This window comes from Rhizomucor pusillus (genome assembly GCF_041956525.1).
Source record: "Rhizomucor pusillus strain CBS 183.67 unplaced genomic scaffold VTP01scaffold_3, whole genome shotgun sequence".
Taxonomy (NCBI): domain Eukaryota; kingdom Fungi; phylum Mucoromycota; class Mucoromycetes; order Mucorales; family Lichtheimiaceae; genus Rhizomucor; species Rhizomucor pusillus.
Window position 1 is genome coordinate 1,590,881 of NW_027192145.1, and position 21,762 is coordinate 1,612,642.

A 21,762-nucleotide genomic window follows, 5' to 3' on the forward strand; every position below is an offset into this window, starting at 1 on the left:
AATACGAAAACCCAGTGAAAACCCAAATCTATTTAATTCAATGTGTGTTATATATAACCCAATTTTTTTGCGTGTGTGTGATGAAAGAATATGTTACAGAAAAAGGATAATGATTGCGAAGAACCTTGATTGTTGCTTTTGAAATTGATTGACTTGTTTTCTTTAACCGCGGAGGGTACCAAGGACCAAGGCAAGCAAGGCCATTCTGACATAGAGACCATAGCGCATCTGGCGGAAGTAAGCAGCACGTTGGTCGAAGTCGACTTCAGGCTCGATTTCGTTGACACGGGGCAGAGGATGGAGAACAATCATTTGAGACTTGGCCTTACTCAACATGTCGTTGTTCAGAATGAAAGAATCCTTGACATTCTTGTACTCTTCTTCGGAAGAGAAGCGTTCCTTTTGGACACGAGTCATATACAAGACATCAGTCTCGCCGATCACTTCATCCAAGGATGTGTACACATTTTGAGTGACACCAGCGGCTGCGACTTCCTCCATGACTTCCTTTGGCATCGACAAGGACTCGGGAGCGACATAGTTGAGGGTGACTTGGTAATAAGCGAGGATCTTTACCAAACTGTGGACGGTACGACCGTTCTTGAGATCACCAACAAGAGTAATAGTCAAGCCATTGACAGTACCCAATTCTTCACGGATCGTGAAGACATCAAGGAAAGCCTGCGTAGGATGTTCACCGATACCATCACCAGCGTTGATGATAGGGACCTTGCTGTATTTGGCAGCTAGCTGAGCACTGCCGGGTTGAGGATGACGAAGGACGATCAAGTCACCGTAGCAACCCAAAGTGCGGATAGTGTCGGCAAGCGATTCACCCTTTTGGACAGAGGATGTAGTTGCGCTGACAGATACGACTTGACCACCCAGACGCATCATGGCAGCTTCGAAGGAAGACGAGGTCCGAGTCGAAGGTTCAAAGAACATGGTGCTCATGACACGACCCTGCAAAATGTTGATACCACCGTAGCGTTCCACAAGGTTACGCATCTCGTGTGCGACGCCAAACAGTAAATGCAGATCGTTTCTGTCAAACTGCTTGGATCGGAGAATGTGCTTGCGATAGAAGGGAGATCGGCTAATTACACGAGCAAGCGAGGCAGAGATCTCATAAGTCGAAGGCTGGTAAGAGACGAGCTGTTGGTCAGAGGCACCTGCAAGCTTGACCGGATCAGCAGGAGTCAAGCGAGGCGACTTGGATTCAGCGGCAGTTTCAGGAAAACCAAGGTTCATTTGTTCAAACTTGGTCTGTGCTTCCTTGACAGCAGATTTGACAGCCTGCGCTTGAAGAGATACATCGCGTCCAAGAGTGCCGTCAGCCATGATTGTGCCGTCCATATACACAGTCTTCTCATCCACGGCAACACGGTGGACAGAGCCACGAATAGTGCGTCCAGCAAGAGGCGACCACTCTTCGGTGACGGGCCAAGTGTGCTGGCGGTCAACTTCAATTTCAATGTACGTATCAGGCTGAGCAACCAAACCAAAGATACGGCGAGGGTTCTCGTGCAAGCGGTCAGAGATATCCTTCAGCTTGAGACGGCCTTGGGCAACAGCATCCAAGAGCAGAGGCAGAGCTTCTTGGATGCCGGCAGCATTGGAAGCAGCGTGGCCCAATTCGGCAGCGAGCTTGCGAGGAGTAGAACCGACAGAAAAGCAGTCAATGACATCCAAACTCTTCCACAAGCCTTCTTGCTCCTTCTTGGTCGGCAAAAGCTTGGTATTGTTGAACTCTTCGGAGCTGAAGAAGAGCGAGTAGATGCCAACGTCGCAGGTCACTTCGAGACCCTTGTTCTTGCTCATTTCAATCAATGCCAGGTCGCTCTTGCTCATGACGTTGGACACGTGGATAACACGGTTATGCAGAGAAGCAAGCAACAGGATGGAAGCAAGGTCAGTGCCGCGAGCTTCAGTGACAATCAAATGAGAGCTTGGCCATGCCGAGAACACAGAGTCAAAGATGGAAACTTCACCGCTACCAATCTTATCAGTGTTGATAAACACAGCAGCAGCTTCAGATGATGCCTCAGTGAGTTGAGAAGCGTTCGAGCTGGTAGCGGTGATGTTCAAAAGATAGTCGGTGTAAGCAGCCTTATGAGCGGCAGCACTTCCAGACTCGAGAGATTGGCTGTCAATCATATCTTCAGCAAAGGCAGACACCATCGTGAAACCGGCGGCCAAGGATTTCTTCGACACGGCACCGAAGTCGCTGTGGCTGGACATGATCGCACTGATGTTGAAGAGACCAGGCAGAGTGGCCATGGTGTGGCTGGTCTTATAGTCGACGCCCGAAATTTCAAAGCTTTCCTTGCGTGCAAGAGCTTCGATGAACAATTTGGCGCACTTGACGTTCGTCAACAAGGGAATCGAGTAATCGACGGCCATACGGCGAGATCGGTAGCCCTTGGACATGTAAGAAGCAGGGCGGCGGTAGCGGTTGCGAGAAGGCAGATTAATGTACATGTCAATCAAGTTGTTAGACAAGTGCTGCTGCAAAGAATATTCAGCCTTGATCTTATCGCCAGCATCGCCATCCAAAGATTCAAGATGCTTGACAGGAATATCGTGCTCCGAGTAGAAATCGGCTGTACCGGTGGTGGCAAAAATGTTATATCCAAGTTCATGCAGCTTGCGGACTGCAGGCAAGAGTTCTTGCTTCTCCTTGTATGAACCAATGGAGAGCAGAATATTCTTCTTCGGCAGAACGAAGCCAGTGGCAAGCAATGCCTTCAGATAAGCAGAGTACTTGTCCTTGCCAAAGCATGCAACTTCACCGGTGGAGGCCATTTCAACACCCAAGACAGGATCAGCGCCAGACAGACGGCTGAACGAGAATTGAGGAACCTTGACACCGACATAGTCCTTGGGGATATCGACTTTGGGGTAGGATTCAACAGGCAGACCAAGCATGGCGTTGGTTGCCATCTCAACCAAGTCGACGTTCAGCACCTTGGAAACGAATGGGAATGAACGAGCAGCACGAACGTTACATTCGATAACCTTGATCTCGTTGTTCTTTGCGATAAACTGGATATTGAAAGGACCAGTGACATTCAAAGCACGACCGATCTTGGCGGTAGCATCCTCGATCTTGCGCACAGTCTCAGGGTCGAGATCCTGAGGTGGCAAAACAAGAGTGGCATCACCAGAGTGAACACCAGCATTTTCAACGTGCTCGGAAATAACATGCATGACAAGCTTGCCGTCAACTGCAACGGCGTCCATTTCAATTTCCTTGGCCTCCTCAATGTACTTTGAAATAACTACAGGATGTTCGCGCGAGACGGCAGCGGCTTCCTTGAGATATGCAGCCAAGTCATCCTTGGAGAAGACAGTGTTCATGGCAGCACCGGACAAAACATAAGAGGGACGGACCAAGACAGGATAGCCGACCTTGTCACAGAATTCTTCGGCCTCGTCGAAGCTGGTCAATTCCTTCCACAGTGGTTGGTCAACACCGATGCGGTCGCACATACGAGAGAACTTGTATCGATTCTCAGCATTGTCAATCATTTCAGGAGAGGTACCCAAGACCTTGACGTTTTGACGGTACAAGGGCAAAGCAATGTTGTTGGGAGTCTGACCACCCATAGACATGATGACACCTCCAGACTTTTCGACCTCATAGATATCAAGCACTCGTTCAAGGTTGATGTTTTCGAAATATAAGCGGTCAGCTTCGTCATAATCGGTCGAGACAGTCTCAGGGTTGTAGTTCACCATGACAGTCTTGACACCCTTCTCGCGTAAGGTACGGATAGCACGGACAGCACACCAATCGAACTCGACCGAGGAACCGATGCGGTATACACCGGAACCAAGCACCATGATACCGTTGTCTTCGAAAGCAACATCGTGCTCAACAGCATTGTAAGTCATATACAAGTAGTTGGTGAATGCAGGGAATTCAGCAGCAACTACATGCGTTGATTGATAAGTATAATTGTACCTTGCACTATTTCTCTTTCAACTTACCAGTATCAATTTGCTTGACGAAGGGAGTAACACCATATTCTTGACGCAAACGACGCACAGCAAGCTCGTTGCTGTTCAGTTTGTTGGCAATCTGACGGTCAGAGAAACCAAGCTGCTTGGCAGATCGAAGCAAATTGCCGGGGACGTTGGTTTTATTGAAACCTTCAAGGCGCTTGCCGAGCAGAGTGATACGCATCAACTTGTTCAAGAACCACTTGTCAATCTTTGTGAGTTCCCAGATACGGTCAACGGTGTAACCCTTGGCCATGGCGTTGGCGATAGCAAACAAGCGCTGGTCAGACGGGTTCTGCAATTCGTCATCCAAATGCTCATCATCGATAACATCGCTCTGTAGGAAAATAAACATATTTAGCATTTTGCAGCAAGTAAGACAGCAATTTTATACACTTACTGGACTGAAACCGATAAAGTTATAATCAATGGCACGAATAGCCTTTTGAATGGTTTCCTCAAAAGTACGACCGATAGCCATGACTTCACCGACGGATTTCATAGAGGAGCTGAGGGCAGTGCTGACACGGTTGAACTTCTTCAAATCCCAACGAGGGATCTTGACAACGCAGTAGTCAAGAGAAGGTTCAAAGCATGCACAAGTAACCTTAGTGACGCTGTTTTTGATTTCATTGAGCGGGATGCCCAGACCCAACTTGGCTGCAACAAAGGCAAGAGGATAGCCAGTAGCCTTGGATGCCAAAGCGGAAGAACGAGACAAACGAGCGTTGACTTCGATGATGCAGTATTCCTTCGAGAAGGGGTTGAGGGCGTATTGAATGTTACATTCACCGACAACACCCAAATGACGGATGACATTGACTGCAGTGGTACGAAGCATGTTGTAGTCTTCATCCGACAAAGTCTGAGAAGGAGCAACAACGATGGAGTCACCAGTGTGGATACCGAGAGGATCAAAATTCTCCATGTTACAGACAGTGATACAGTTGTCGCGGCAATCACGAACGACTTCGTATTCGATTTCCTTCCAACCCTTCATGGATTTTTCAATCAAGACTTGAGGAGAAGTGGCGAAAGCTTTGTTGCAGAGCGCAACAAGTTCTTGCTCATTGTTTGCGAAACCAGAACCGAGACCACCAAGAGCATACGCAGCACGGCAAATAACAGGATAACCAATATCCTTGGCAGCAGCCAAAGCCTCCTCCACGTTGACGGCTGAGGCAGATTTGGCACAGCGTTCGTTAATTTCAAACAAGGCTTGAGCAAACAGGTCACGATCTTCGGTGGTGATAATGGTGTCGATGGGTGTACCAAGCACCTTGACACCGAGAGACTCGAATTCATCCTTGAGCTTGACACCGACGTTCAAAGCTGTTTGACCACCAAAAGTACAGTAGATACCATCAGGCTTTTCAAACTTGATAACCTTGCGGACGAAGTCTGGAGTAACAGGCAAGAAATAAACCTTGTCAGCCAAACCCTTTGAAGTCTGGATGGTGGCAATGTTCGGGTTGATAAGAATGGTGTAGATGCCTTCTTCCTTCAAAGCCTTAATGGCTTGAGACCCGGAATAGTCGAATTCACCAGCCTGACCAATGGAAAGACCACCTGAACCAAGCACAAGAACCTTGTTAACGTGCACGCGAGGGTTCTTCTTGATGTTCTCCTCCTTAACGCCACCAGGGAACTTGAGAGGCATCAATTTGCCGTATTCAACGCTTTCGCGGACAGTGTTGATGAAAACATCGAACAGGAATTCAGTGTCACGAGGACCAGGTGTCGATTCAGGGTGGAACTGCACCGAGAAGATGGGAAGAGTCTTGTGGATAATACCTTCGTTAGAGCCATCGTTTGCATTGACAAAGAGTTCTTGGAAATCATCGGGCAACGACGAAGCATCGACGGCGTAACCATGGTTTTGCGATGTAATATAGCAGCGACCAGAAATCATGCTCGTACATGGAATGTTTTGACCACGGTTACCATACTTCATCTTCATGGTCTTTGCGCCTGCAGCCAAGGCAAGAAGCTGGTGACCCAAGCAGATACCAAAGATGGGCTTCTTTGCAGCCTGAAGCACTGTGCGGAGATGCTTGAAGGTGGTTTCGACCATGGTCGGATCACCAGGACCGTTCGAAATAAAGATACCATCGTATGAATCCTCAGGCTCAGAGGCAAAGTCATAGTCCCAAGGAACGATCTTGAGCTCAACGCCGCGGAAGACGAAGCAGCGAATCTGGTTGTATTTCATACCGACATCAACGGCCAAAATACGAAGGGTGCGTCCGGAAGGAGTTTTAATAGCCTTGCTAGGTTCGGGTTGGTAGACCTTTGGCTCCTTGATGGAGACCTCAGCGACAAGGTTGGTTTTGTTGGGGTCGTGCCATTCGACATCCTGGTAGTCTTGCATCCATCGTTCAGAAGAAGCATGCGTTTCGGTCGTTGAGAAACCGAGAGCATTGGCAGCAGAATCAAGTACAGAGACTGAAGTCTTTGGGAATAAAATCTTGGCCAAAAGAACACCCTGCATACGGATCTTCTTTGTCAATGCACGGGTATCAATGCCATACAATGCAGGAACATTGTTCTCCTTTAGCCATGCGGAGAGAGAGGACTCGGCGAGATAGTGCGAGTAGTCTGGAGAGTAGTTGCCAACAATCAAACCAGCAACGTGAATTTCTCGCGACTCATAATACTTTGGAATATCCTTGAGGATCTCATCCATCTCGGTGCGCGAGGGGGCACCGTAATTGCCGATCAACGGGAATGTCAAGACCAGAATTTGACCACGGTATGACGGATCCGTGAGCGATTCGGGATAACCGACCATACCTGATCCGGCTCAATATTTAGCAAACTGCGAGGCGGATACTCTGAGACTTTAAAAAGAAACACTTCATACCAGTTTGGAAAACACATTCGCCGGAGATGCTCTTAGTTTCCGAACCGAATGAGATACCCTGGAACGAGGTGCCATCTTGCAGAACAAGCGTGGCCATGGTAACGTCCTTGGGATCCTCCAACGCCGAGACAGGACGATGGGGAGCCGTTGGCGACCGGGGTGAAAGAGGAAGTGGGGTTGCATTTGCAGCCGGTGCAGGGATCAAAGTGCTATTGACACCTGTAGCAGGAGCAGTACCAGCAGCTGTGACCGGAGGAACAGGGAAGTTGGATGCCATCTTTCTTTTTCTTCGTTAAAGGTAGAGTATATATATACAAAACTGCGGCAGCGAAGATATTAGCCTCGGAGTACGTTTCAACACGAAACGCCATCCATTTACTTGGGTTTTCGTAAAGTCGACTGGGTTTATTGAACGAAGAAAAAGAAGTTGGCCAGGTAAAACCGGATGTTTAGTCCGGAAAAGAAAACAACGCATTAGAGACTTTCGACTCGCTTTTATTTTTCGCCTCAGACTGGTGGCTTTGAGATCAAGCTGCTGCTATTGGTTGCGGTTATCTGATCCCGACAAGACTGACACTTTCGCAATACTGGGCTATATGAGAGTATACTTTGCGGCCTGATGAAAAGAACTGACATTAATGATTTGTGCTGAGTATGCTTTACAATGTCTCCACATATAAGTATGTTACATGCCGCAAGCATAGTCTCCAAGCACAAAAGCCGCCCCCAAGTAGCGTCAACGCGAGAATTGATGAGTCATAGGCTCATATTGTACTGTTTCGTTCTGCTGCTTACCTCTCCTGAATTAAAAAATGTAAGCACGCGTTTATATACTTACAAAATCACTCCGGAGAGCGAAGTGAGGTAATGTCCGTGCGTTTCTGCGGAAGGTAGGTGACTTTGTATTCAGCGTTTGCAAGGTTGAACTTTTTTGGAACGAAGGCTTTTCCCGGTGTAATAGTTGGCTTAGGCGATACACGTTGCTCCCCTCCAGAGGTTGCTTGTGTTACACCATCTGCCATTTTGCTGAGCTTATCGGCGAGAGGCCACATGCCGCGAGTGAGGTGCTTGACCTTCATCAGCGATTTTTTGCTTTCCTTGAGTTTTAATGCTTTCGATGATCGGTTTAAGCAAGGATTCCTGCGCTTTCTCAAAGGTTATGTTCTGCTTCGGCTCGGCTGATCCTCATCAGTTTGCTCCTGCCTACCTTTTCCGCCTCTGTTTGATACACAGGCATTGGTACAGTAACTGGCGCTCTGTTTTGCGTTGCTCCTCGGCGGCGGCGGCGTCTACGCATAACTGGAAAAGAGTAGAAGAATACTGGCAAGATCCGCCATGATGCACTTTATCATTAAGCACAAGACGCAAGGAACCAGACACAAACTGTCTAATTTTCCAACGACTGTTGCTGAAAAAACATCTGATCTGGTTAAGCCTTCAGCGTCTATACTTGCTCATTTTTTTAAAAGATATCGAGCGTATATCTTGGAATCAAAGAACAGTTTCACGAACCAGGCGATGCCAAAGATTAAAGATAGACACACTAAATCATCAGCGCAAAACCACAGCTCAAGAACACTGGTGCAAAATCATAGGCGCAAAATAGAAAACACATAATCGCCACGTTGGCGTAAAGGGCTAGGAAAAGATCCTGTAATTTGTAACTGGCATAAAAGCAGTAAACTAAATGGTGGTATTTCGCATCATGTATCATCTGCTGTTTCGATGAAAAAAAGACAAACTCCCACAGTCTTCTCAACAATGATGTTAAATTTTCATAGTTTTAGTCATTTGTACCTGGATCTACTGCAGCTAGTCTGCAGGCTTGCGCTGAAAACGGTAAGCTCATAATATGAGAAGAAGTGTGCGTAGCTGTTGTTTGTTGCATCAAACTTATTTCATCATTTATAAAAGGTTCTGACAGTTCCGCTGCCCCCAATGCCGCGTACCATCTGCTGGATAATGGCTGAAAGCATCCAATCCAGAGTAGTCACCCGAAAAGTCCCAGTCTGTAAGTTTCAGCCCGGCGCTTCCCAGCCTGCGACGATTCTTCCATTTCCTCTTCCAATTCGCGGCCTCGTTTCAGTGTACCCGCCAGAGTTTGCTTTGTATGCGGCTCGTTTTCTTTTAGCTTTGAGCTCGTCCGCCAGCTCTTTATCCTCGTAATCTTTCAGCTGCTTGTTGTATTGCTCAGCAGATGTTTCTTTAACATGAGCCGTAGAAAGATATTTCTTGACCGGCTCGCAGTACACGATTTGGGACGGCTCATTTCTTTTGTGGAGTCCGATCTTTCCGATTGTTGCATTTATCTTCATTGTTCTAGCTGGAAAAAGACGAAAGGTGTGACAGAGAGATTTGAAGCGCTTACGAATGGGGAGTCTGTCCTATTATTGAACAAAGAAAGGACGAGATATAAAGAAACCATTTGCTTTTGTTGTTGTCATATAGCCTGAATGGATCTCTTAAAAACGTTTTCGATTTAAAAAACGCGTTATTTGTGCTGTAAACTTATATTCTCGGTCTCCTCTACATCAATTAGATACGCAGTTATTGTCTGTCCGAAGCAAATCCCATATTCTTTTCATTGTAAATGAATAGAGAGCAAAATCAGCATGTCAGCTTCGTTGACACTCGTCTCCCCGTCTTTTTTGGTCATTAAGCTACGTCCTTCAATTACATACAATACACTTGTCACTAAGCTTTCAACCAAATAGCGATGAATTCTGTTTCATTTTTGGACAATGGATTCATATTGGATACATCGGCCTCGTGATCCTATGGTTCGTATGGCGGTAATGGCTCGTAATGCTGAGGCATCTCGTTGGTTTCTTGTTACAAGTGCATAAGTAAAACACTTGATTGGAATGTTCTTTATTATGGACAGCAGTACCTTGTACTCTTTGAAGCAGATTTCGATAAATGGATGTAAATTCAATAGCGCCTACGCAGACATTCCTTAGCTTACAGAACTAATCAATCCACCATTTATCTTACCTCCTTCTGTAAATGCTAGCGTAAGCTTGCCAGGTTTTGGTAGCCCTCCACCAGGAGTCTTATGGACTCTAGTTCAGCTGCATGCTAGGTCTTTTCCGGATCAATTTGCACTTACTGGCACAACGATGCCTTCAATGTAATTGGCGCCGAACCAGGGTTGCTGTAGTTTCCAACTTTTTAAATCCATGATAGGGATATTCAAAGATTTGAAAGATGATGTTTCTGACTGTGCAACGAAAACGATCTGCGAAACACGTCCCTAACTGGTGAATATATGCTATTAGTCTTACTTTTTGTTTCGCAGAACCTTACTCTTAGATTGGATAGACAAATTTGCCCAGTAGCCTCCCAATGACCACTGTTCCTCCGGTTTATTAATAATGTACATTTTTGAATAAGACTCTCATTGAACGCCTTACGCTGAATTGCCTGGATAGCCACTGATCGCCAGTCAGTGTTTTCTGCAAGTCCATTCCAAACGAATCTCCTTACTTTTCGTTGCAGTCGAGTACGGCTTTTACTTTGTGCTGTTTGAAAAAGAGCGGTTGTTCACCAGGGAGCGGCACTGGCATACCGTCGTGAGGCGAAATCAGTGCACAGTTGAGACTCATGTTGGACTGAACAAGAAAAGGGCTGATGGTTGCAGAGGACTTCGCATTTGCATTTCGAAGAACCCAGCTTTGTGTCACGTTTTCGGCATTTGACTCATGTATGAGCAAAGAATGTAGAAACAAGTTTATTGTTTTCCCGCTCTTGGCGGGGACCACGCATCGTGTGGGGGGCAGGGCAGACGCAGGCAAAAGGGAAAGGACAATGTACAAAAAAAATACATTTTTACGGGGGGCGGCGCACCAGCAGGCACCACCCGGGACGGAGGGATGCTTCTACGTATAGGGACGAGACTTGCTTGGATAGAATGATATGCACTTGCAAGCAAAAAATACTTGTCCTGCCGCACACACGCCATAGAATATGAATACGATTTTGGCAGACAACTTGGAAAATCCGGAGGCAACCATGTCTTTCGATGACTTGTATAGAGCATGCAAGAGATCACAGAGCACAGGGAAAGACGCCAGAGAGCAGAGAAGCTGCGTGCATAATTCGGTCAAGAGGTATGTATAAACATGCTTTAATGTGCATCAACGGTGGTCAATCGTTTGCAATCTTAGAAGATTCGATGTTCTAGCTTACCCTATCATTCCTCTTCATTATTTCTGTAAAAGATGAAGAGAAAAAAATGTAGCCCTTTTTACGCAGTACTGTAAACTCCAAATAAGTAACGGTGTAGTGGCTCTCATCGGGAAAGAGGGCAACAGAGGCGGAGTCGCATATTATGATATTTGCAAAGATTGCAGCCGTAGCCGATCCGACAAGTCTTCTTTTGTTCCAACGGCTCCTTGAACTTTTGCCCTTCCGTTTGGCACAAAGAGCTATATGAAACTTAATCTCATTCTTCTTAACGTTGGTCTGGTGGCACGACGTCTTTGCATTGTGCCTCATTAAACGGTTTAACCGCTCAATTCCCCACTCTCTCTTTTCTCGTGAACTCTTATCCTAAACAATACCCTTGCTGAACGTGATTACACGGCTACATGAGTGCAGTCTTTGAATTCGACGACGAAGCCCTTCGACGTAATAGCGTAGACAGCTTAAAGCATGACGATGCTGCCGACATTCCTGCTGAAGTCGACGAAAGCGGATACTCGTCAGAAATCGATGCCGCCGAACCGACACCTATACCAGCCGACGAACGCCTCTACGAGGTTGCGCTCGGCAAAAATTACATTTCATCATCGGTCAAGGATTCTTCTGCACCTGCGAAACGAATCTGTATTGACGATTTTGAGATTTTGAAGCTTTTGGGTCGTGGAGCGTAAGTGGCGTTTTTTCCCCCTTTTTTCTCTCGAATTATCTTTGCATGGAAAAATTGTCATGATGTAGCATATGCACTGAACAAGAATGTGATTGCAGGTACGGCAAAGTCATGTTATGTCGTCACAAACAATCGCAGCAGCTTTATGCTATGAAAGTTCTTAAAAAGGCGTCATTGTTTGTGCATGCCAAAAATGCCGAGCATACAAAGGCCGAGCGTCAAATCTTGGAAGAAGTACGGCACCCCTTCATTGTGCAACTCATGTATGCATTCCAGACGCAGGACAGACTATACCTGATTTTGCAGTATGCAGTCGGTGGCGAGTTGTTCACGCAAATGGCAGCAGGTAAAATAACTGGTCTTCAGATGTGCACAAGCTGTAATGCATATACTTATGCGAAATCTACACTTTTAGAACAGATGTTTTCGGAAAATGCTGCAAGGTTCTACATTGCAGAACTTGTGCTGGCCCTAGAGCATCTGCACAAGCTAGGAATTGTATATCGCGATCTGAAACCCGAAAATTGCATGCTGGACGCCGACGGCCATATTCTCCTTACTGACTTTGGACTGAGCAAAGTGGCGCTCGACGGCAAGGCAAATACTTTGTGTGGAACAGCAGAGTACATGGCCCCAGGTAATTTATGCTCTTCTACTTGACATAGATCAAACATGTTGACAAGAATTAAACGTGCTTTGCAGAGGTTTTAATGGGCATGCACTATGATAAGAGTGTAGATTGGTGGACTTTGGGCATTTTGATGTATGAAATGCTGACTGGAAGTGTAAGCAATCGGTCTTGCTCGAGCGTTGATTAAAATTTTCAGGTCTGACCGACTAGTAGACGCCGTTTCGATCGAGCAATAAGGCCAAGACTTTTCAAGCAATCAAGCAGAAGAAGTTGCATGTGCCTTATTATCTCTCATCCGACGCCAGCAATCTACTGCATCAGGTATGTGTGTGACATAGACTTACTCGTGAAGGACGCATGGCGCTGATATGCGTAGATTAGCTTTTGCGTAAGAACCCAAATTCTCGACTTGGAAGTACAGAGGACGGCAGTGAGCGCGTGAAATCACACCGATGGTTCCGGAAGATTGATTGGGACTCAGTCTTGAAGCGACAGATGACTCCTCCTATAATACCAGTGGTAGTAAGGAGTACTATAGCAAGAGTTTTAAACATGAAGGTACTAAATTGCAACGATAGACGGACCCCGCACTGGCAGAGAATTTCGACGAGCAATTCACAAAAGAAGAAATCAAAGAAACGCCAGTTGAAGGTTCTGTGGATCCCACTATGATGCGCGAGTATTTCGAAAATTTCTCTTACGTAGCCCAATCTCATCTTTCAACTCTGAAATAAAGATAGCAAACAAAATTTTCAGATCTCAACGGCAGCTGTCCATTAATAAAAGATAACAAACAACGTGCCAGGACAAAGATAATCTCTGCAGCAGTTGCCCCAGGGCAGCAATGTCATTGCAGCGGAGTGTGCGCTTATTCAGCAGCCAATCGCTCATTTTTCCTCGGCGCTACAGTTACAATTTCGGGACAAAAGCTGGATTTGCTGGGGAGAAGAGATGGCGGTTCCTGATATGGGCCGATATAAATACGAGAAGCCGACGTTTGACCGCGTCTCTTTTCTTTCCGATATTATTCTCCTAAAGATGGTCCAGTCTATCGAGCAGCAAGCTATCAACACCGTCCGCGTTCTCGCCGCCGATGTCGTCCGTGGCGCCAACTCTGGTCACCCTGGTATGCAGATGGAGAGGCTTTGTTATTTTGTTGGGGTAAAGGATGCGCGTCTAACGGTGCTGCCCGACAATTTGTGTAGGTGCTCCTATGGGTTGCGCTCCTATGGCCCACGTCCTGTTCAACAAGTTCATCACTGGCAACCCAAAGAACCCCAAGTTCATCAACCGTGATCGCTTCGTTCTCTCCAACGGTCACGGCTGTGCTCTTCAGTACATCTATCTCCACCTCTTGGGCTACGACGTCTCCATGGACGATCTCAAGCAGTTCCGTCAAGTCGGCAGCAAGTAAGTTTTCATACACTGATAAGCATGTATGCTCGAGAACAACTCGATATTGATAATCTTGATAGGACTCCCGGTCACCCTGAGTCCCACGACACTCCTGGCATTGAAGTAACCACCGGTCCCCTCGGCCAAGGTGAGTTTGCATTAAGATTAAACTTGACAAGGAACTAGACAACGAAGACTAAACTCTAATAAAATTCCAGGTATCTCCAACGCCGTTGGTCTCGCCGCTGCTGAGGCTCACTTTGCCGCCACCTACAACCGTCCCGGCTACGAGCTCTTCAACAACCACACCTACGTCATCCTTGGTGACGGCTGTCTTCAGGAAGGTGTTGCCGCTGAAGCTGTTTCTCTTGCAGGGTAAGCAAAGCACCCGTGTCGCTGTGTTTCAAATAGACTTTTTTGGCTAACAGTTTCCTGATATAGTCACTGGAAGCTTGGAAAGCTTATTGCTCTCTATGATGACAACAATATCACTATCGATGGTGACACTGCTGTCTCCTTCACAGAAGATGTCTTGCAGCGCTTCGAATCCTACGGCTGGCACACCTTGTCTGTCGCCGACGGTGACAACGACATTGCTGCCCTTGAGGATGCTATCAACAAGGCCAAGGCTGTGACCGACAAGCCCTCTATCATCAAGGTCAAGACTACCATTGGTAAGTTGTCACTATCACTCTGAATCAGGAACGCCTAGCGTGGGGTTCGAACCTAAGGGACCAGAACTCCAATGGCGTCATATCTATTGGTATATTTCGGAGTTTTCTGATTGATGCTTGATTGCAGGTTATGGCTCTTTGCTTCAGGGCGAAGAGAAGGTCCACGGTGCTCCCCTTTCTGGTAGGAATCACATGTAATATCTTGAGTTTATCTGGTAAACTTACCTTGTTTGTTAGTGGATGACATCAAGCAAGTCAAGGAAAAGTTCGGTTTTAACCCCGAAGAAAAGTATGTCGTTTCCAAAGAGGTTAGTGCAGTTAACAGAGTGTTCGATGCGTTTCTAAACATTCTAACTTTGTTCAAACCAAGGTTTACGACTTGTATGCTGCTCGCGCTGCTCACGGCGCCAAGGCTGAAGCCGAGTGGAACGCCTTGTTCGAAAAGTACGGCCAAGAATACCCCAAGGAGGCTGCTGAGATCAAGCGTCGCTTCTCTGGAGGTTTGCCTGATGGCTGGAAGGAAGCTCTTCCTCGCTTCACTCCCTCTGATGCCGCTGTTGCTACCCGCAAGTTGTCCGAGGGCGTCCTCACTGCTCTCGCTGATGTCATCCCCGACTTGTTGGGCGGTTCCGCTGACTTGACTGGATCCAACTTGACCCGCTGGAAGAAGGCTGTCGACTTTCAACATGTAAGTGCCGAATAGCTGGAACGCGACCTGTTGAGCTTGAGTTTAACTGACGCGATCCAACGTGATTGATTAGCCTTCCACCGGCCTTGGTGACTACAGCGGTCGCTACTTCCGCTATGGTGTCCGTGAACATGCCATGTTTGCTATCATGAACGGTTTGGCCGCCTACGGCGGTATCATTCCTTTCGGCGGTACCTTCTTGAACTTCTTGACGTGAGTATAGCTCTTGAATGGATGGATTTTGGATTATAATGACGGTATTTATGCTAAACCGCAATTACTGTATAGCTATGGTTGGGGTGCCGCCCGTTTGTCTGCCTTGTCCCATCTCCGTGTCATCTATGTTATGACCCACGACTCTATTGGTCTCGGTGAAGACGGTCCTACTCACCAGCCTATTGAAACCCTTGCCATCACCCGTGGCACTCCCAACATGTTGACTTTCCGTCCTGCTGATGGTAATGAAGTCTCTGGTACCTACCTTGTTGCTCTTGAAAACCAGCACCGTCCCTCCGTTGTCGCCCTCTCCCGTCAGAACCTTCCTCAGCTCGAGGGCTCTTCCATCGAGGCTGTTGCCAAGGGTGCCTACGTCCTCCAGGATGCCCAGAATGCAAAGGTCATCTTTGTTGCCACTGGCTCTGAAGTTTCCCTCGCAGTTGAGGCCGCCAAGATCCTTGCTGGCCAAGGTGTTCCTGCCCGCGTTGTCTCCATGCCCTGCAGCGAGCTCTTCGACGAACAGCCCGAAGAATACCGCAAGTCTGTCTTCCCTGCTGGCATCCCTGTCGTCTCCATTGAAGCACTTGGTACTTATGGTTGGGAGCGCTACTCTCACGCTCAAGTTGGTATGACCACTTTTGGTGCCTCTGGTCCTGCTCCTCAGTTGTACAAAAAGTTCAATATCACTGCTGAGGCTGCTGTTGCCAAGGCTCAAGCCGTCATTGCTCACTTTGAAAAGGTCGGTTACGTCCCTGAACTTGGTCTCCAGTTCTAAGTGCTGTGATCTTTGGATGAAGAGGAAAACAAGAAACTGTTTTGCCTTTTGTGTACAAATCAGAAAACGACAAAAAATTACGCAAAACCTCCCTAAAAATGTCTTCATTTTTCCCATTGCCATCATGTAAACCCGCTTAGCAACTTGTCATTCAAGGGTATGTAAAATAATAAAGAACAGAGAACTATTACATTTCGGTATGTGTACTTGATTTAGATGGTTTGTGCGTGTTTGTAATTAATGGGGGGATTGACAGTATGGTGTTGTTGAAGAATATGCATAAGAAAAAAAAAGAAAACAATGGTCTATGATCGCAGGTCTTCCTCTTCTTCTCTAATAGTCATTAACTTTGAGGGGGATCCGTTGAGCGTTTCCATGTGAAACATGTCGGATGAATCAACTGGATGATTTGAGCTCGGCAACGTTGCATGTGCCCGCTTCACCCATTCGCTTTCCAGCCGGAAAATGACCCAGACCCATCGTCTAATGACTTCAAGGAGCTCCATGACAAATATGCTTCCTTCTAAGCGTTTAACGTAAAGATGCGAACTGAGCTTCAAGCTCCAAGTTGTTCGTAACAGGAAATCAATGATCATCGCACCGTAGTACCATATTGGGTCGTTGAAATGCAGCTCCTTGCGAAAGCGAATTAAAGGCGTGTTCGTAGAAAGAGGCGGTTGCTGGTGCTGTTGCTGTTGCTGATGATAATGATGGTGCCGATGGTGTATGCTTGGGGTCATGGTTATATTGATAAGTGACCAATCCATTGCGATATCCCACCAGAACGAGTACATGGAATTAATCAATACGAAAAAGATCCTGACTCACAAGTTAACACGCATATTCTTCCAAATCGGTTCGGCATATTAGACCATTAATTCATACCATAATTGAAACAACCGCGTGTCGCTGATCCACCAACTGCTAGGGACTGAGCCAGTTGCGGCAATAATCTGATCCGCCTTCTTTTGTGTAGCGGATATGATTATGACCGGGAATGCCGACGTGTATTTCAAAGCATTAAATAAATGTCGTTTGCACTCTCCGCCGGATTCAAAGTATTCAAAAAGACATTGTCGCAGTCGGATAAGGTATGGTATACTGATCAATAGCGGCACAAGGATGTCGCGTTGGCAAGAACGGCCCAGGAATATTGCAGAGCAGCCTGTCGTAAACAGATCACCAAACACGTTGGAGAAACTGGTTAGGATATCGGCCATGATGATATCTGCAAAGTACACGCTCGCAAATATTGAAAACAGGCGTTTTAATAATCTACAGGGTGGGGAAGAACGACGCCTTGTTAGATCCTCTTCTCTCACAGGTGCATAGACTGGATAAGACATATTCTTACCGTAAAAACTTCTCGCGCTCTTTCTTATACAACCCTTTGCCAGGCCACAGCAGCGTGCCGAGCGCGGTAGCGTAGCAAAGCACAGGTAACCACGTTACGGATCGCGAGGTTGCCCAGAACAACCACATGTTACTTAAGACGAGGATGGTGAGTATGGTCGCAATGGAGAAGATGGATCGAAATGGTGGTTCTGCAGTGTGGAACTGCAGCAATGTGGGAGTGTCAATATGCATCTTGTGCAAAAGGTACAGATTGAGACCCCATCCCCACAAACCGATGCAGAATATAACAATAGGACGGTAAATAGCTGCGGGGAGCATGGAATGGAAGAGGGGCCTGTCCACCAATGAGCCGCCTTCACTGTCCATCAGGGCTTAGGGCTTAAGGAGGCAAGGGATAGTAGACGGTGTGCGTGGTTCCAACTGCTGCTTTCTTGTGCGTTCCGTGTGAGAGCGTTTTGCTATTGTCTGATTCTGAAAATCGCACAGATTTTCCCCGGCTGTGCAGTGGTTTATATAGAGGAGAACGGGTATCATTTTATTATTATTATTGCAGCTATTATTTGTGCTTATTATACACATGATGAGGGCGGAGGTTCGTTGAGGGAAAGCAGTTGATGATCGCGACGATGTTGATTATTCTGTTCCCCTGTCACTAAAATGATGGATCGACCGTCTGGAGTCAAAAAGGCAGGAGGCAGATCATCACGCGCATGGGCTCTATTTGGAAAGGAATTTTTCGATGCCAAGAAAGGCATTTCCTGAGTATGTGCATCTACCACCTGGTCATCGCAGCATCGCCCCTGGCATTGCTGATGAGTCGGATGATCATCTTCTGTCGTGCTTTGTGAGGATAGGATAGCATTGTTGGCTGGAAATTACAAACAAAGTTATTAGATCGGCCATACGTCGTAAGTAATCATGTGTAGTACCAGCAATAGGAATATTCCGAGATCCCGACATGGTGGGGATAGATGTCTCTAGACCTGCTCGAATGATTAGAGCTTAGACATGCTTTTAATAGTCTTATCTTCTCATCTTACTCGTAAAGCTTTCCTCCATCTTTTCTATCAGGTCCACCAAGGTCTAATAAATCCATGGGACGGTTCCATTGTCAACAATCTTGTGCAACTCTGCGACAACGGAGTGCTGTGTTATTTACCTGGGTTTGGTGCATGTACATCGTTCGCATCTGTCCGACTTGATTGTATAGCTCCATGCTCTTGTGTTCCAAGGACCTTACCATTGATTCGATCCGCTGCATACTGTCAGAAGACCATTGAGAATTACTAGCAGTATCTGGATCGGCTTCAGGAGCATTTGCAGAAGCGATGTCTTGCGCTTCAGTGCTTTGTAAGGGTTCGCACATGGGTGCTCTGTTGTATCCAGGCACCCTTCGCTCTATATTCGTCAAGAGGTGAGGCGCACCTCTTTGAAAGTAATCGTGCTTAAATTGCCACTCCTGGTCTGAACGCGATCTGCATGAATCGATGCTCGTCTCACATACTTTCCGGAATCCGTAGACTACGCAATCCAATTAGAGGCAGCATTCCATGTCAAAAGATGACAGATATCTCTTTTTTATCAAGTTTCTCCTCTGCACGCCCCTCCCTCCCCCAGCCAGCAGCTCCCCCAATTGATTCTCTATTATCCTCCCCATCCTGAGCACCTTGGACGACGTACGATTCAACTGACGGACAAAACTTGGCCAGTTGTTGTGCTTAAAATGTCTTGGTAAGACATTGGATGAGAACTGCGTTGCGTTTGGAATGCAAATAACACGACCATCGTTTGACCAGTAAGCAAGATTCGAATCATCGGAATCCATAAAGATTCTAAAGAATTCGTCTGCATTTTTAGAATGTTCTAGTAGGTATCCAGCTGTTAAGTGAGATTTACATCCACAGTTTTCTTATAAACGCCGGTAATGTCTTCCTTCGCGATGCATTCTGTTTCGCGCTCGTTTCGAACAGTTCGGTGTTCGCCAAATCCATCATCTAAATACCAGATCGCAGAGAGAGCTCAAGAAAAAAATAAAAGACAAAGGAAAGGAAAAAAAAAAAAGAGAAGAAAAAAAAGGTTAAGATACAGAGAGGAAGAGGGAGAAAAAAAGGAAAAGAAATTGCGTGTGTACCACCCAATAGTTGGTTCCCGATTCTCGGAACATAGGAACAGCCATGGAAAAACCTGCGAGAATCTTTCTTTGCCTTTAATGTCCAGATGCGCATTCTATGTTGCAAAGGGAGCATCTTGCATGGTCACCCTTTGCCGCAGCCGCAACAATCATGGCAAAATTGTATTTTAAGTAAATTCTAGCTTAACCAACGAAGCAAACTGCTCCCAGCCGAAGTGATGCACTCGCGGTTGTGTATGTTGCAACTAGCGCAAAAATAGGTCCCACCGTGACCGGATCAAGCATATGTGATATCTGCGTGTTCTTGCCACTATCCAACATTCAAGATAGCCAAAACATCTGCTTACATGCAATGTGGCTCGCTTTGTGGAACTCGAAACTTGATAGTGACAAGTCCCATTGCAGATCACAGACCGCAGAGAACTAAAGTCTGGAATAATAGCGAATGCCAAACGAACTTGCAAAATAACCAAATTCGTCCGCTCCAGCTGTTTGATTATCCCAAATCCCCAACATATTACAACAGAGCTTTCCATCGTTTTCTGTTTGAACATAGAATAGCGTAATGCTGAGTATTTCCCGCGTTACCATCTACAAGCATTCAAATGCATGCTGCACGACAGGAACGAGAAGTGGAAAAATGGAGTGGTCAAGATTTGATATGCACAACCTAACAGGGTTGGAGATCTTTATTTGGGAATGTTTATTGCTCGTACTTGTGCTTGATGTCCTTCCATTGTTTCTATATCGTTCGAGAAGCTCTATTAAGGGTTTGCATACTGTAGGTTAAATGCTAGTTACTTACACCCTTGTTAAGATCGTCCCAAATCTTGTCAGTTACGTTGTCGAAAGCGACTTCGAAGACAACAGCCGAGGCGAAAATCGAGGTAACAAACACGGAGTTCTTCTTGAAAAAGGTGTTGTAAAGAACACGAGAGATACCAGATGAAGCAGCGGCGGCGGGCATGGCTGTCGTACGATGGAGAGAGTGCTTAACTGTTGACGGGAAAGCGAAAATGCAAGGACGCATTGTGACTTCGAAATCTCAAGTTTGAAAGACCGGCACCAAACGCCATATCGGAATCAGTACAGCTTACAAGGTGCGAGCGCTGGCTTAAAAAGCCAGAAGAGCGTTACTCTCCAATCCCTTTAACCTGGATCTTGACCATCGCAGTTGTACAGCATTAGCTTCTGCATCATGACCAGCACCTTTCTTCCGAAGTCGAAGCAAGTTTCCCTTTGGCGGTATTTTTGAGTACAGTCTTCAAAGACACGGCAGGCGAGGACCTGGGTATGACCACTGCCATTTAAAGGTTTATTCCTTATTATCGCTATGCATAGAGCGTTGGGGTCTTGCTTGACTTGACAGGTTCCTCAGTGTTAACAAACCTCGACTGCGAGAAGTCTACAAATCCCTGGGTAAGGATCAGCGTCGATTAGTGAGAGAAAAACGCGGAGAGCTGGTTAGGAAGACACAGACGCTTCCCGACGACCCCAATGAAAGGCAACGCATTGGAGCAGCAATGATGCCCGCAGCCCATGCCAACGTCCAAAAAATAAGTGATGTATTGGAAACGGAAATGATCCTGGGCTTGCATCGAGAAAAGAAGAAGGTTGGCAGTTATGCCGGCCATGCTACGTTAGATAAGGATGGCAACCAAGACATCAAATGTGTCACTATCTGTGTGCAAAATGCATTTCATCGCGTCGGTGTAGCCGCATACTCACAAGCTCCAGCATCCATGCTTGAACATGGCCAACGTCCGAAGCCCTTCATCGGATCATCAAGGCAACTATAGCTGAATATCCATCCCCGTCAACTGGGTAGGGCCCTGCGCCCGTGCGCCTCGGAGACGGCGGTAAGCATGAAGCTTTGTTGAATAGTATTTTTGAATCTGAGCTTAATCTTTGAATTCCAGATATAGTCGCCGGGGTAATAAGATGGTGCAGAATTGTCGCTGCAGAATATTTTTACTTGATTTCCTCCACTGGACGCAACAGAAATATTTGTTGCACGAAATATGCAGGACTTGGTTTCCTGAGCATATCAAGAAAGGCTACGTTTGAACATGTTTCATCATTTCTCCTCTTTGGGGTCATACATGTCCGCACGGTAAAATCCTTGTGCAGCAAATGTTTTGTGATGATCGATATGAAG

The 21,762-nt window shown here is 46.5% G+C and overlaps 9 protein-coding genes across 9 annotated transcripts; 3 read left to right on the forward strand and 6 right to left on the reverse strand.

The window, feature by feature from the left end:
- Window positions 1–162: 162 nt before the first annotated feature.
- Window positions 163–7,145, reverse strand: VTP01DRAFT_6848 (uncharacterized protein; the record flags this gene model as incomplete). Its single annotated transcript, XM_069385794.1, has 4 exons — window positions 163–3,935; window positions 3,994–4,342; window positions 4,406–6,798; window positions 6,869–7,145. The coding sequence occupies 4 exons, from the start codon at window positions 7,143–7,145 to the stop codon at window positions 163–165; spliced, it is 6,792 nt and encodes a 2,263-aa protein (XP_069243221.1).
- Window positions 7,146–7,710: 565 nt separating this feature from the next.
- On the reverse strand, window positions 7,711–9,183 carry VTP01DRAFT_6849 (uncharacterized protein; the record flags this gene model as incomplete). Its single annotated transcript, XM_069385795.1, has 4 exons — window positions 7,711–8,008; window positions 8,076–8,157; window positions 8,818–8,906; window positions 8,960–9,183. 4 exons carry the CDS (start codon window positions 9,181–9,183, stop codon window positions 7,711–7,713), a joined length of 693 nt encoding a protein of 230 aa, XP_069243222.1.
- Window positions 9,184–9,643: 460 nt separating this feature from the next.
- On the reverse strand, window positions 9,644–10,473 carry VTP01DRAFT_6850 (uncharacterized protein; the record flags this gene model as incomplete). The annotated part of the gene is made up of 7 exons (XM_069385797.1): window positions 9,644–9,696; window positions 9,759–9,809; window positions 9,863–9,920; window positions 9,978–10,121; window positions 10,175–10,220; window positions 10,282–10,302; window positions 10,355–10,473. 7 exons carry the CDS (start codon window positions 10,471–10,473, stop codon window positions 9,644–9,646), a joined length of 492 nt encoding a protein of 163 aa, XP_069243223.1.
- A 273-nt stretch (window positions 10,474–10,746) lies between these two features.
- On the reverse strand, window positions 10,747–11,074 carry VTP01DRAFT_6851 (uncharacterized protein; the record flags this gene model as incomplete). The annotated part of the gene is made up of 2 exons (XM_069385798.1): window positions 10,747–10,992; window positions 11,057–11,074. 2 exons carry the CDS (start codon window positions 11,072–11,074, stop codon window positions 10,747–10,749), a joined length of 264 nt encoding a protein of 87 aa, XP_069243224.1.
- Window positions 11,075–11,457: 383 nt separating this feature from the next.
- VTP01DRAFT_6852 (uncharacterized protein) lies at window positions 11,458–13,103 on the forward strand (the record flags this gene model as incomplete). Its single annotated transcript, XM_069385799.1, has 7 exons — window positions 11,458–11,738; window positions 11,837–12,084; window positions 12,154–12,375; window positions 12,441–12,523; window positions 12,583–12,690; window positions 12,751–12,891; window positions 12,948–13,103. 7 exons carry the CDS (start codon window positions 11,458–11,460, stop codon window positions 13,101–13,103), a joined length of 1,239 nt encoding a protein of 412 aa, XP_069243225.1.
- A 232-nt stretch (window positions 13,104–13,335) lies between these two features.
- On the forward strand, window positions 13,336–16,117 carry VTP01DRAFT_6853 (uncharacterized protein; the record flags this gene model as incomplete). The annotated part of the gene is made up of 10 exons (XM_069385800.1): window positions 13,336–13,495; window positions 13,575–13,779; window positions 13,845–13,912; window positions 13,983–14,139; window positions 14,206–14,438; window positions 14,566–14,619; window positions 14,676–14,746; window positions 14,809–15,126; window positions 15,200–15,339; window positions 15,415–16,117. The coding sequence occupies 10 exons, from the start codon at window positions 13,336–13,338 to the stop codon at window positions 16,115–16,117; spliced, it is 2,109 nt and encodes a 702-aa protein (XP_069243226.1).
- A 305-nt stretch (window positions 16,118–16,422) lies between these two features.
- Window positions 16,423–17,791, reverse strand: VTP01DRAFT_6854 (uncharacterized protein; the record flags this gene model as incomplete). Its single annotated transcript, XM_069385801.1, has 3 exons — window positions 16,423–16,936; window positions 17,003–17,392; window positions 17,472–17,791. The coding sequence occupies 3 exons, from the start codon at window positions 17,789–17,791 to the stop codon at window positions 16,423–16,425; spliced, it is 1,224 nt and encodes a 407-aa protein (XP_069243227.1).
- Window positions 17,792–18,042: 251 nt separating this feature from the next.
- On the reverse strand, window positions 18,043–19,467 carry VTP01DRAFT_6855 (uncharacterized protein; the record flags this gene model as incomplete). The annotated part of the gene is made up of 6 exons (XM_069385802.1): window positions 18,043–18,341; window positions 18,403–18,450; window positions 18,514–18,556; window positions 18,633–18,994; window positions 19,154–19,305; window positions 19,370–19,467. The coding sequence occupies 6 exons, from the start codon at window positions 19,465–19,467 to the stop codon at window positions 18,043–18,045; spliced, it is 1,002 nt and encodes a 333-aa protein (XP_069243228.1).
- A 927-nt stretch (window positions 19,468–20,394) lies between these two features.
- VTP01DRAFT_6856 (uncharacterized protein) lies at window positions 20,395–21,403 on the forward strand (the record flags this gene model as incomplete). The annotated part of the gene is made up of 6 exons (XM_069385803.1): window positions 20,395–20,491; window positions 20,550–20,622; window positions 20,692–20,704; window positions 20,793–20,895; window positions 20,983–21,023; window positions 21,083–21,403. The coding sequence occupies 6 exons, from the start codon at window positions 20,395–20,397 to the stop codon at window positions 21,401–21,403; spliced, it is 648 nt and encodes a 215-aa protein (XP_069243229.1).
- Between the last annotated feature and the right edge of the window lie 359 nt (window positions 21,404–21,762).